The 15687-nt window shown below is 32.4% G+C and overlaps 1 protein-coding gene across 1 annotated transcript in view; it reads right to left on the bottom strand.

Moving 5' to 3' along the window:
• Positions 1–15687, bottom strand: part of LOC145267265 (proline-rich protein PRCC-like) — a 133052-nt gene that overhangs the window by 50080 nt on the left and 67285 nt on the right. Inside the window, exon 6 of the mRNA XM_080123289.1 lies at positions 13957–14157. Within this exon, the coding sequence (XP_079979415.1) occupies positions 13957–14157 (201 nt within the window). The remainder of the gene's footprint in view (positions 1–13956; positions 14158–15687) is intronic.

Raw genomic sequence — 15687 nt, 5'->3', positions numbered from 1 at the left:
CATATTATTCCCTACAGCAATGCTTAACTACAACCCTGTGCTGCAGCTGAACTAACCAAACCTGCGATAATATACATTCACATAAGACCTTCTGCATAATCACATTGGTGTTTGCTCAGATCTCTGTTTGCATTATGTTCTGCAGTCCTGAATGTGCTGGCTCAGAATTATGTAAATGAACATGTATCACTGTCACATTTTTGGAGTTCTGCATTGTCTATCATGATGTTCCAAAGTTTTATGCATTCCTTGATTAGCTTTGTCTATTACTAATGGTTTTATGACCATGGGTTAAGAAAAAAAAAAAAAAAAAATATATATATATATATATATATATATATATATATATATATATATATATATATATATATATATATACTTTCACACTGCCTACTGAATTTACACACTGTTACACACATACTGATACTGACAACTACACTGTACTGAAGTGGCAGTAACTGTAGGCGGGTTGAACCAGTTTCCTCCAAAGGAGAAAGTTTTATGAGAGTATAAAATTCACAAGCGGTCTCCAGTCACATGCATATCCCCATCACTAACTCTAATTATAATAACAATCTTTGTCCTAATCATCGCCACACCTTTAACAACAATTCCACCTCAGCTTCCTTTTGTCTTCTTTGGTGAACAACTTCCTATCTATTGTCTTTCCACCAATCCTATTTTCTATATATTTGTTCACTTGATAAACTTATTTTCTCTTTTTTTTTTTATACTTTTTACTTTTTTTCTTCCGAAGACTTGGAGGCAGAACACTGACAGTATCACACTTCAACACAAAATACATATGAAAATATGGCTTGGTTTGAGGATTGAGTTATGTTTCAAAAGCATCAGTTTTAATTGTTTTTATTAGCTGTAATTAATTGAACAAGTCACCGACCTCTTTCTCAGCTCTCTATGTATTTCTCACTCCCTCTCCCTCTCCCTCTATAGTGACTCAAATCCACAAGCAGTCGTCAGTCACATATTCCCATCAGAGAAGATGATAATGTTAGGTTTTAGCAGCTCGTGCAAGGAGGTGTCAACATCCACCTACATACAGCACTTGGTATTCCTAAATAGTCATTAGCGTTGAGACGATTAATCAAAATTGAAAAAAAAAATCAGAACTTTTTGAAGTATTGGAATTGGAAAAAATTATTCCAATTTTCCGATACCAAAAGCGATTCTTTTAATTTTCTTTTGTTTAGAACTTCATTTTCAATTGCTTGTATTAATGATGAAATGATAAATGTTTATTGATTTTAATTTATCAGTAAAACTAAAATTTATATATCACTCCTACAAGTGTATTTTTACTTTTGCAAAATATATGCACATATTGCATGGGTTTTTTATGGTAATCCCTCACGACCCTAAAATCAACTCTATATTTAGAAATTTTAAAAAAATCAGAATCTATAATTGTATCAGAATCAGGAATTTAGAATAGAATTAGTAATTGTATTAGAATCAGGGAAAAATATTGAAATTATCCCATCACTAATAGTCACACTCTCTAGATGCTGGATATCATGCATTTTCACTGGACAAAGCGGGGGAGGGCAGAGTGGTAGCTCTAGATATATCTAAGGCTTTTGACAGGGTATGGCATTAGGGTCTCCTCAGGAAAATTAGATCATACGATATCACTGGTAGAATACTTAACATAATTAAATCCTTCTTAGATAAGAGAAAAATCCAGGTTGTCCTCAACGGTCGTACATCTAAACAATATGATATAAATGCGGGAGTGCCTCAAGGGTCTATCCTTGGACCTCTATTATTCCTAATATTCATTAATGACCTCCCCGACAAAATTGCCTCTGAGATGGGTATATATGCTGATGACACCACGCTCTATAACAGGCATGACAGGAAAACAAATGAACACATATCTAAAGAAATGGCAAAAACACTAGAAGATGACCTCCAATTTGTAGTGGAATGGGGACAAAAATGAATGGTCACGTTCAATCCTGCCAAGACTAAACTGCTTTCCTTCAATAATTACAGGAAACCTTCTCTGCCACCCATAGCAATGGCCAGTGACTCTTTATCTGAGAGTACATCTTTCAAACTGTTTGGCCTAACGTTCACAGGAAACATGAGTTGGAACAATTACATTGAAAACATTGCCAGGGCCGCTACGAAGAAGGTAGGCTCTCTCTACCGTGCTAGAAAACTACTAACACCCGAAAGTATCCTGTACCTCTATAAGGCCCCCATTCGCCCATGTATGGAGTATTGTTGTCACATTTGGGCTGGTGCATCTGCTACTAGTCTCTCACTCCTAGACAAGGTTCAAAAGAGAGTAGCCAATCTGATAGGCCCTGAACTGGCATCTAAGCTTCAGCCTCTGTCCTATCGACGAAATGTTGTATCCCTCTGCCTGTTCTACAAGTATTTTAATGGTGAATGCTCTGGCGAACTGCAGACACTTGTGCCCCCACAATGTAGACACCCTCAACAAACCCGACAGGCAGCTAAATACCACCCCCACACAGTAGAGATCCCTAGATGTAAAAGATCTTTCTACTCCAGTAGTTTCTTCCCATAGAACCGCTAGACTCTGGAATTCCATTCCATGTCCTTGCTTCCCCAACTGTACTGACATGCAGAAGTTCAAGTGTAACGTGAACCGACATCTTGCTGCCCAAATCCCAACATAGTACCCCAGTAGTTATTGCCCCTGATAGTAGTCCCCTACGCCAAAGTGGCAATGTGCCTTGTTTGGGGTGAAAATGTAATAAAAAAAAAAAGAAAAAAAAAGAAGAAGCCTGTTTGGAACTCATTTATTTTTATTTATTTATTTCTCTTCCTTCCTAAACTTGACTCCAATTCTAAAATCTACCCAACAGAATTTATAACTGATTTCCTACCCAAAGAGATTTTATATAAGCTATATTGGATGCATCTCTTTACCCAATTGAACTGGATGTATTTTAGCTCTTTCTGTCCACACCGCCACCACCATCATCATCTTAGATGATTGCTGACTCTTTAACCCTGTCTCGGCCTTGAGACACATTCAGGTCATCATCCAGAACACAACAAACTTTTTTTGACATGCTCATTTAACTATTTCCCTTCTTTCTTTTCTTTTCTTCTTCTTTCCCCTCCTCCCTCTCCTGCCTTGTCTTATCTTCATAATTTTACAAATTTTTAATTTAATTTTTAAGTTTTTATTGCTTCCTCCCACTCTTTTCTTTTCACCCTTTTCCCTTCTCTCCTTTCTCTCTCTTACTTCCATTCTTTTGGTTTTTAATATCCATATGTAATCACAAAAAAAACAACATATTTTTCCTTTTTATTTTAACTTGAATTATCTGATGATATGGACAGATAATTTTTCTCCTGTCTATTGAAATAATTTGTAATGAATCAAGTTAATACACTTGAGGTTGTAACAATTAAAAACATACATGTATATATATTTAAATGTTATGAGGGTTTTTTGAAGCATGATGTTACTTTTTGTATTTAATATTTTTATTGATAGTTTTTATATTTCAAGCGGACCTCCGCTCTTGGTCACAAAAAAGTATCAAAAAGAAAAAGAAAACCGTTGAAAGAACTGGAGATTTGTTGGCCTTTTAACATTATATATATATATATATATATATATATATATATAGATATAGATAGATAGATATATAGAAAGATAGATAGATAGATAGATATTGGCTTGCGTTTCTGAAACTAAAACATGTCTTACAACTTAAGATTCTTTTAATTGTTTGTTTTTTGTTTAGAACTTCATTTTCAGTTGCTCATATTAATGATGAAATGATAAATATTTATTGATTTTAATTTATCAGTAAATCTAAAATGTATATATCATTCCTACAAGTATATTTTTAAGGTTGCAAAATATATGCTCATATTACATGGATTCTTACAGTTATTCACCACCACAAAGTCAACTCTACATTTAGAAATTTTAAAAGAATCAGAATTGTATCGAAATCAGGAATTTAGAACAGAATCAGTAATTGTAATGGAATCGGGGAAAAATATTGAAATATATATATGTTGATATTGGCTTTCTTGCTACAAGTACTTCAGCTACTTTTCATATGAAAAAAAAAACAAAGAAATGAGATTTACGATAAGAACGGTTCGTTTTCAAGGGAGATCATCCATATCGTTGGAAAAAAAAAAGAATAATGTACCTCATTCCATTCTGTTGTGAAAAGCAATCAATTAATTAAAATCTTTTAGAACTTGCTTAATGCAAATGGCGTCGGTTTGCTATAAATTCAAAGATTGCAAGCGGTTACATTCAGATTATACAACAAAAGTTAACCCCACCCCCCCACACCCCCAAAAAAGAAGAAAATAATAGAAATTAATTACAACACGGAAATTGAATATTTAATTCATTTTTATCTTTACAATGTATATTTTATGTCAAAAGAAATAAATATACACTTTATGAAATCCAATTTCGTTGACAATTTCATAGAGATACAGACATTTCCTCATTGTGGAAGAAAAGTATAAGTGACTAATACAATTTTGAATAATTTCTATGCAAAGATTGAGAGGAAATTTCCAATTCTGTTTAAAAGAGAAAAAAAGTCCAAACATTCAAACTGATAATTACATTTCCTTAATACCGTATATAGAAGTAAACTAAGTAATTGGATATGATTTTTTTTTTTTTTTACAACACAAATTTGAAATTTCTTAAAGATACATCGAGGTATAAAATCCAGACAAATAATGGCTCACCTCTTCTCTTAATGCAAATTATATAATTTGTGGAATTTCTTCAGAATTCTAAAAATGTACAATATGAACAACATTTTCAGAATTCTTCTTTAAGCTGGTAACAGTGTGACGGCATTATAATATGCAATATATGTATTATACTGTGTCACTTGAAACTAGTGCAAAACTTGTATTCATTCATTCCCAATTGATTATTTTTTATTTTAGATTTAATCGCATTAGTTACAAAGAGATCACTAAATGAATCTCCAAACTTTTTCAATTATACAAATATTCCTAGTAGTTCAAGAGTTATAATAATTTTAAATAAAATATTGGGGGTTCAAAATTAATATTATTATATAGGAGAAATACGTAAAATCAAATATACAACAAAAAAAAAATATACGGATTTCGTAATCTTGTAGGCTATGACTATTTCTCTTCTCTATAACCTCTTTACCACAGAAGAGATGCTGCAATCATGCTTTTGCTCTATCGTTATTTTCATGGCAAGTGTTCAACTGAGCCCCAGTCTATGATTCCCTCTCGCCAATTTTTCACAAAAAAAAAAAATTTTTTTAAAACACTCGTCTAACTAAAAATCGCTATCAATAAATTCTCCTATTCTCTATCAGTGCCTAAACCTAAACGTGAATTCCATAAAAAAAGCCTCTTTCTTAGAACTGCCCGCCTGTGGAACTCTGTTCTGGTGATCTGCTTTCCAGCTGACTACATTAATGTTGTCTTCAAGTCCAACATTAACAACAGTCGTCTTGGAAAAAGGTGTCTTAGAACAAAATCTCAGAAAAAAAAAAATGATTTTAATTATTTTAATCTATTATATAAAAGGGAAAATGTGTATGTGTGTGTGTTTATCTATGTGTGTTTGTCTGTGTGTGTTTGTATGGCTGCCAAAAATATTTTGACAGACCCATCGGACCATGACAAAATTGGTATTGTTAGAAAGATTGGTCTCTCGGATGAAAAATATCTAAAAATTGGCTAAAAGGATTAATTATGTCTTGGTAAACTGGGCCGTTTTTTGCGTCAACATTTTTGCAAAGCATACGCCTAACAATCTAAAAAAACGTTATTTCAAAGACTCATGACGTCGTCAGTTGCTGTGGCTGAGACAGCTAGCGTGTTAGCTTTTTTTCACTTCCTTTTCCTCTTTCATGTACCAGGTTCGAGCCTGCCTGTCTGCCTGCCTACTGTGGCTAATTTTTATTTTGTGCTCGCATGGGTACTCACTGCTATTTTGATTGAAACATTTTTTTTTTAGGGGTTGGTTGCTCATTAGACTTAGTATAGCACCTCTCTCCACCCAAGCAATGCCAAGTAGTCATTTATACTTTATAACATTATTTGGTTTTCTCAAATTTTTAAATTAACCTTACGAATTAATGTTTTCAAAAATGTGACCAAATTTCTACTTCAAATTTGCGCTAAGCACGCAAAACATACGCATTGCTTGAGACTAACAACAACCTTTAGTAACAGCAGACATATCTTTTTCTCTCTCAACAAGATGCTGACCTGTCAGGGTTAATACCACCAGAAAAATGAGGACACTAAAAAAGCTAACAATCTTCTTTGAACAAAGGTGTCTTACACCAAAAGTTTCAGAAAAAAAAAATGGTTTTAATCATTTCTAAAAAATTTTAAATTAACAAGTTTCGGATTGTAGTTTAAGCTGTGTTCTGATTGGGTGTACAATTTTGTGAATATTAATAAGGATTGGCTGCTTTCACATTGAAAAACAAACAAACGTGTAAAATTGTGCCCTGAGAAAAACGAGTGCTTCTGCATTTACCAACCTATAATTTCCATGAAGTTGGCTCATGCTTGCTTGGCAGCTGACAGAAATAACCAGAAAAGGTCGGCTGAGCGTTCTTCAATTATTAACAACAACTTTTAATGCTGTCTGTTTTTGTCTAATACGAATCGATCAAGGCTACTTTTTATAAATTGCAAGAAATAAAAAATTAATTTTAATTGTGCAGGTTAGAGTTAGGGCTGCAATGTTTGGAAATTTATTTATTGCATTTCCATGTTTTTTCCTGTTTATCTTTATAATTTTCTCGTAGCGGTTTAACATTTTGTAATCAAGCGCTTCTGGTTATTTCCGTCAGTGGCTGAGCACACCAAAGAAACTTTGTGGAAATCATGGGTTGGTAAATGCAGAAGTGCCAAAAAAAGTTCCTATTTCTAATTTTTATCTGTTTGAAGTAAATACCATTTAACTAGCTGTAAAAAATATATCCATAGATAAAAGTACATACAAATTACATATTCAAGTTTCTTCCTAACCACATATATGTATATTTTTTTTACAAATTGGCTACAAAATAAGTGGGAAAATTCTGAGTTGAACGAATTAAGCGGTAAATTCGTTAATAACACATAATAATGGCTGACAGGCTGGAAATCTACTTGCCACAAATTTCAAAACCTTCCAGAAAACAACCTCAGTTAAAACATGAAAATATTGCATATATTATTATACTAAATCTGGGTTTATCAACGTTTGTTTCCCTAGGGATTTTTTCACATATATTTTTATGATACCACATGGTCCTTTGCTCAACAACCTCGCCGACCTCAACATTGTCTCTGGTTGTGTTGTCATCTCTCACCCTGGTGGCTGTCGAGGAGGTGCACATGGGTTCCCAAGTATAAAATAAAATAAAACAAAATACAAATCCTCATACATTCTACAAACATTAGTTGTACTCTGGATGAATGTGCGAAACCATCGTGGGAATCTACCCTTTAAGCGCTAATGTCCATATCATAGATTTTTTGTCAAGGCCGAGTTCATCAGTTAATGTCAGCTCATCTCAATCTCCCAAAACTTTCTTGACCTGAACCAAGCCACAATCTGGCTTCTACTGTGCTCAACTTGTAACTGTTCTCAAACTGTCATTATCACTAACCATCACACCTAAGATTGTTCCTAACTGTCATAAACTGTCACAAAAGTCATTGTTACTCCTAAAAGTGACTGTAAACTAACTAACTATAATAAGATTCTTTGTCTTAATCATCACCACACCTTGAACAACAATTCCACCAGCTTCCTTTTGTCTTCCTTGGTGAACAACTTCATATCTATTGTCTTTCCACCAACCCTATTTCCTATATATTTGTTCACTTGATAAACTTCTTTTCTTTCCCTCTATAGTGACTCAACCACTTTAATATTTCTTAATCTGTCTGAACATTTGAAAAAAGAGTGACTATTTTTTGTCTGCACTGTCATCTAGTTTATATATGTGTATCTCTACACACAACAAAACATATGTAAGTTCAATGGCAAAATAATAGGTTTCTTTATTTCTATTTATATAATAAAGAATTATAATAATTGTATAGAAGAGAAAGAAAAAGAATAAAAAAGGAAAGAAAGAAAGAAGACACAGTAAAAGAAGAATTAAGAGAAGAAAAGGAAAAAGGATAAAAAGAAGAAAAGAATAGAAAAAGAAAACAGAAAAAGAACAAAGATAGAAATAAAAAGATTTAAAATGTTTAGTTATGAAAAGCCATTTCACAGTATATGACCTTTAGACTCAAATCAAAGGAGAATAAAATAAATTGTAATTGTGGGTGTACGGTCTTTTCATCACCCAACATTTCATCACATAACTATTAATCACTAGACATTTAATCACAGACAACTAAACACATTGTTTTTTTTATCATGTTGACACTTAATCACATCGAGACATTTACTCACTTGGGATTTCCGAAAACGTTTGAAGGGTATTATTTTTTTTTCACCACTTTACTTAACTTTAAGTAAAAAAAAGAAGGGAGGGAATGAAGTTACTTGTAGAAGTTTATTTACATTTTTAAATGAAAAATAAATTAATTAAAAAAATGTTACGTTTATTGTTTATTTGTAAAAAATTTTTTTTAAAAAGTGGTTGATATTTACTTTAAGCGAACAGATAGCCTTTCCTCTAACCCTTGCATGATTGGCGGTGGGGAGAGGGGGGGAACAGTTTTATCCTATGTATTTTAATCTCTTGTAAAAATAGCCCCAAAATTATCACAGGGGCTAAAAATTTAACATAATAAAAACATAATCACATAAATAACATTATTATATAAATTAATTTCATTTTTTCCCTTGGGAGGTGATTAACTGTCTACGTGATGAAATGTCTAATGATTATATGTCCGTGATTAATAGTCGGGTAATTAAATGTCAGGTGATGAAATGTCAGTAAACTGTAATTATGACCCAACAGCTCACAGGTACATCCAGTATATCACTCTCCATTTCATTTTACTTCAATAAGTTCTCAGAAATCAAGGAGCACATTCCTGAAACTAACATTTGATCTCTATAGTAGTTTATACTGTTACTTTGCAAGTTTTGCTATTGATTTTTTCTTTTCATATAGACAGCATTATTTATTCAGGAAATACTATACACTCAGAAATTTCTAATCCAAATGTAATTCATGATATAAATATAGAATTTCAGCTGAAATAAATTTGATGAGAAAGAAATCATATTTAGAATTAAATTTTCTCATAGTAATGAATGCAAAGTATTAACAACTAAGTTGACCGATTGCTAAATCTTGTTTCAGTAAAAAAGTGCTAAACGTTAGAATCTCTCAGCCTGTTATAGGAATGACCTTTTCTTCATACAATGATTCAGTTCACACTAGGAGGAAGGGAGACTACTCTTTCTTATACCAGTTGAAACAAACATTTTCAATTTTATTTAAACATAAAATAATCAAATACAATTCCTATTTACTTGCCTCACAACTAGGGTAGAGTTAGACGCAAGGTCGGTTTATAATGTGGGGAAATCCAACTCCCCAAAAAGAGGCACTCTGGATAGGAACAAAAATTAAAATTGTCTCAGTCAAGAAGAATTTCTCCTCCACTGACCGAGGACAGAAAAGGTGAAGGGTAGCATCAGAACAGACACTACACTGTGATCTTGGTTCAAATAAATCAACTGCACTTATTGTTGGTACTATATTGTAGTGAATATAACAGGAGCTTTCTTTCAAAATAACAGAAATACACTTATCTACAGTTTTTAATCCCTTTTATTTTTATCTTATGAAAATTACCTCTTTGTCGACTTTTATGTGGATACACTAGCTGGTCGCCCAACGTAGCCTAGTCATGAAATACGCTTAAATATGATATTTTAATTTCATATTCTTTATCACGTATTATATACTATATTATACCCAATATATAGTAGTTATTTCAAAAATGTTTTTTTTAAATGTCTTGAATGCCATCAGCTAGAATTGAAACCAAAACATATAGCACCCCAGTCTTAATTGTTACTGTTTGAGCTATCATCAGCTGAATAAGAAATAGTTAAAACCAAACCGACTTTAACATATAAATGTATATATTAGCATATATGTACAAATAAGACCTTTAGTTGACTTCTGCCTGCCAAGTTCCATTTTTTTTTCTGACTCCTTAGCAACTATTTTTACCACCTAAAAACAAAGAAAATAATAGTTTACAAAAAATGCAATTTGACTCACTGCACAGTGCTTTGTGACCTTGTCTCTGAAGAGATGCACTTTGAAAAAATGCAGACAAACATAGTTTTATAAATTAGATTTCTATGGTTTTAATCAAGGAGTTATGAAGGTTGAAAATTCGAAAATACACACTGAATTCTGACAATCTTTTACATGATCAAAAAAAATATTGAAACTTTTACTTTGAAATGAATTAATAGACCCACATCAAGCTGCACAAAATGTTTATTAGGAATTAACTAAAAGTTAGCTATAGTTTCACAGAATATATGCTAAAAATAATTTAAAAAGTACAATGAAATATTTATAACACTACAAAAATCAATAACTCACTATATGAACTGGAAAAGAAAATTTAGGTGCTTGTTAAATGAAAATAAAAAAAATGTTTGCAAATAAATATTGTATCATCATCATTATTTTTGAAAGCGCAGTCAAGATGATGGAGTTTAGTAAACTTCAACTTTTTCTATAACTGTTAATTTCTGTGCACGCCACCACTACACACATTAAAAAGCAGTAGAACTGATCTGAGCTTCCACTTACATGGTCACTCATCTGGTATTGACCAAGCTCAGCATTGCTTAATTTTGGTGATCTGATGAGAACTGGTATGTCAACATGATTATACTATATACCAAGTCGTTATAAGAGTCAAAGAAAACACATAAAATATACATTGAAGCAACAGAAGAGCCTTGGAAACAAAGTACTTAAATACACAAACTTGACAAAAAATATTAACAGCGCACAGTATTTTCCAGAGATATATATATATATATATATATATATATATATATATATATATATATATATATATATATATATATATATACTTGCCTAAGTGTCGGGCATTGCCCGGGTGTTTGGAGGTGTGTGTTGCGCAAAAAAAAAAAAAGTGGTAGTAGGCAGGCAGGCTTGAACCCGTAACGTTAAGGAGAAAAAGATTGCGAAAAAAAAAAGTGACATCTTTGCTGTTGCGTCCATCGCCAAACCGGAAGTGGCTAAGGTTTAAATTAAGGCTAGACAATCGAAAAGAGGGTTGACTTTCAAAAAAATCGGCGAAAAAAGCAACCCCTTCCTGTAGAAAAGTGGCCAGTTGAAGGGTAAAGGAATTAATGCTTTCAGCCAATTTTTTGATACTTGTCATCCGAAGGGTCGAGCTTCAAAACGATACCGATCTCATGAAAATCCGTCGCTTCTTTCAAAAGTTTTAGGCAGACATACAAACATACATACATGCATTTAAACAGACAGGTTAGATTTATATTATAGCTGGCACCTTAAAAATTCAGAATAGAACACCAAAAATAACTTAGAATATTAGAAAAACAGCACCGTCTAATTGCAATAAATTGTAAACACTAAACTTTGCTCAGAAAAAAAAAATAGCGCTAATCACCTTTCCAGGGAATAAGATTGGAACACTCAAAGCTATGATCTAAAATGCTAACATGAAATCCAAACTAATCCACAAACTAATGATTCCAAAAACTAAAAAGTAAAGAAAAATAAAATAAAATGCAGGAATAGAACATCAAATAATAAATACATAAAATAAGACATTAAATTAATTAATCATGAAATAAAAATGCAACAAAATAGTTACAAGAAAATTCATATTTTTTATATAATTCCTCAATAGAACCTTTCCTTTATTTTCCTCTTATAAATATATGAAGGTATAGCCACTATGTGGCGTGAATTTAATCTGATGAATGCAAGAAATGTGCCTACGATTGCATCTTTTCAATAGAGCTTTATCTATGATATTAATAATATAGAACAAGTTATACCAATCTTTCTGTCCTACATAGTTATAGATGAGCACATATAAACTGTTTTACGTATTGATGGTGTGTTTATTTTGTTTTATAAATACATGATTCATCTGGTATACATAAATAGCATCAACCTTGCAGAATGTAAGATTGTAACATACGGATCAAATTCTCTTAAATATTTCATCAGATAAATCCCAACATTGTCCATTTAAGTTCACTCTTTTACTATAATTCCTAATGCTATTTTTAACCTGATAAGCTCATTTGTTTGAAATATATATATATATATATATATATATATATATATTATTATATATTATATATTTTTATTTTTACATTTTTTTTACTCAAAGTTTTTTTCGGCTTTATATTGTTTTTTTTTTGTCTTTTTTAGATATGTATGGCTAGCTTTCCTTCCTCTTATCTATTTGACTTTCTGGTACCAAAGGTACTTAAGCTTTTATGCATTTTTATTCTCATAGCATTTATATGCTAGTTAACATGTCGCAGAACAGATCTTGTAATTTTAAACTTGCTTAGTAATAGTTTTTCTTTTTTTATTTATTATTTTGGCACTTGTACAGTTCAATCAAGATGTTAAAAAACGAAAACATCGAAAAAAAAAAAAAAGGTTATATTGTACGTATCCGTTTTGAACTGAAGATCTCTGAAAAAAATTTCACTTAATTTGATCAAGTCGTTTTTTTTTTTTTTACAGCAAAAAAACACGTTTTTATGACAGTATGTTGAAGTTAGCCATCTTTGAATTTTTTAAATTTTTGTTTGAATTTTTAGAATACACCAGGGGAGAAAACTCAATTTAAAGCACCGACACACACTCCCAATCTTTAATGCTAGCTTTTCTTCCTAAAATCGAACCTTTTGCTCGGTATCATAACGAATTGTTTTTACCCTGTAAAAAAAAATTTAAAAAAAAAAAAACTACTATATAAAAGTAAGTGAAATTTTTTTCGGAGAACTTCAATACAATTTAAACTTTTTTCAATATTTTCATTTTTTTAATGTCTTCATTAAACTGTACAGGTACCATTATTTTTTTATATATTATTATAATTAGTAACCGTATTACTATACATTTTCTTATTGGAAAAGTGGTATTATCCACTGGAGAGCCATGTATTTAACAGCTGTCCTGTTTTTAAATCTCCAAAAGAGCTACATAGTAAGCAGCTGAGGATCCCCATTTTCTATTTACTGGATTTTAGTTATGGGTTTATCTTTCATCCTTATATAGTTAATTTCTCTTTTATAATTTGAAACTTTCAAGAAATCGGCTTATACAAGTGCTCTTCTCTTTATATAAATGAATTCTCTTTTGTAATTATAAACTTTTTTGAAGTCGGATTATGTAGGTGCTAAGTCTGCGATAGGCTAAAGTTAGTTTCTCTTTTTGTTTTTTTTTCCGGGAATTTAAACTGCATTCTTCATATTTATTTTTACATTTTTTTTTATTCAAAACTTCTTTAGAATATATATATATATATATATATATATATATATATATATATATATTCTATTAGTAAAAACAAAATCTAATTACATGTTGAATTTTTCTTCTTTTTCTATTCATTTTGAAGCGCTTTTCCCTTCTTAAGAGGTCAAACGTTTTCTAATATCATGCAAACTCGTGTTCCAGTTTTCACAGTTCAGCAAATCAACTGCTTTGAAATTCTATGCTGTGCAGTTATAATTATTTACTCCTAAATTTTCCTACAATTTAAGACATCCATGTTTTGCAGAGGTTTATCCAGGAGGATGAATTCTCTGTATGGCCATACTAATGTAAGTGATTCATCTTTAGAATAACCTCTATGTTCTAATTTTTTACATCTTTCTTGCCAATAAATGATAGAACTTCATATTAGGGACTTGAAAAACATGTTGAACGTTTTCCTTACCTGATAAGCTAGGTAGGTGATTTGATGTTTGTTTTTTGACTGCTTGCTCGGAGCATCTTTATTCTTTTTATAAGAATGCTTGGGCATTTCTTGTGTAAGAGTTTTCGTAAGTTCCGATGGATCAATGAAATCATCTGTGTTCACGTCCACAATGTTAATCTTTTCTTTTCCACGTTGGTTTTTGCCTTGTAAGCGTAAGAACTGAAAAAGAATAGTAAAAAGAAAAATTATTAGAAAAAAAAAATATTACAAAGAAAAAAAAATTGTTACAAAAAAAAATAATATTATAAAAACAATAATATTACAAAAAATAAAAAAAATTTTCTTGTCTTTTTCTCTCTTATTTTCCCTCTCTGTCCTGTTCCAACCAAGTCTACCGACCTGCTCTACAAACCCCAAAACCTCAACAATCATGACAAATCTCCAAAAAAGAAACACGAATAAACCTAGAACCCCATCCTCCAATGTAGACCCCTACTACCAGGTCTCCTTCTCCAACATCAGGGGTCTACGTTCCAACCTTCCAGAGGTTGAAACACAATTACAGGAAACAAAACCAGACATATTCTTTTTAAGTAAAACTGGCATAGGGCCAACCACTTCTCTAGACGAATTCATAATTAAAGGATACTCTAACTTAACATCTAAATCTGACCCCTAAGATCGCCATGGGCATGGAATATGTGCCTACATCAAAGATGGCTTTCCATGTGGTAGGGATCTCTCCAGAGAAGACCCTAATTTACCTTATATGTGCTTCCGGGTTGCACTAGCTGACACCACTGCATTTATATTTGCCCTCTATCACCCCCACAACAGTCGGGTTACTATCTTTAAGATCATATCTGAGAAAATTGAGCACATCCTGTCTGCTCATCCTTCGGCTAACATTCACATTTGCAGTAATTTCAATGTCCATAATGTGGAATGGCTGACCCACTCAAATAAAACCGATGACGAGGGAAGGTTCTGTCATGATTTTGCCATTGCCTATGACCTCACTCAGATTGTTCACGAACCCACCCATGTGCCTGATACTACCACTCAATATGCAAGCCTTCTAGACCTTTTCCTCACAACTTCCCCTGAGCTGTGTTCATGTTCCATTCTATCTCCTCTGGGCTCCTCTGACCACTCTTTTGTAGCAGTTAAGATAAAAATGAAATGTAATAAGTCTTCAGACGTACCTCTCCACCGTACTGTATATCAATACTCTATGGCTGACTGGGATAGCTTCCATACATTCATATGTGACCTACCTCTGCATTCCATGTTTAAAAAGGATGTGTCCTCTATAGTATCAAACCTGACCGAATGGTTAATTGTAGGCATAGACTGATTCATACCATCCAAAAAATTCTAACAAAAACCTAACAGCCAGCCATGGTTCTCCCCTGAATGTGCTGCTGCCATCGCGCACAGAAATCGCTTTTTCCATAGCTACCAACGTAATAGATGTACTGAGACTAAAGCTGCTTTCAGGACTGCCAGCAACCACTGTAAAAGAGTAATAAAACATGCAAGAGAGCTATATGCTCAGTCTGTTAAATCCAAAGTAGCTGAGCAGTGGCTTGGTTCCCACCAGTTCTGACAAATAGCAAACAGGATCTTGAACAGATGCGTGCGTTCTATCCCAACTATCATCAATGGACCTGAGGTAATCTCGTCAACATCAGACAAGGCCAGACTATTTGCCAAGAACTTTGCAGCTAATTCTACTCTATGCGACAA

This window comes from Euprymna scolopes, chromosome 4, assembly GCF_053919585.1.
Source record: "Euprymna scolopes isolate OS-2025 chromosome 4, ASM5391958v1, whole genome shotgun sequence".
Classification (NCBI taxonomy): domain Eukaryota; kingdom Metazoa; phylum Mollusca; class Cephalopoda; order Sepiida; family Sepiolidae; genus Euprymna; species Euprymna scolopes.
The sequence above is the reverse complement of the archived record's forward strand: the minus strand, read 5'-3'. Positions and strand labels throughout refer to the sequence as shown.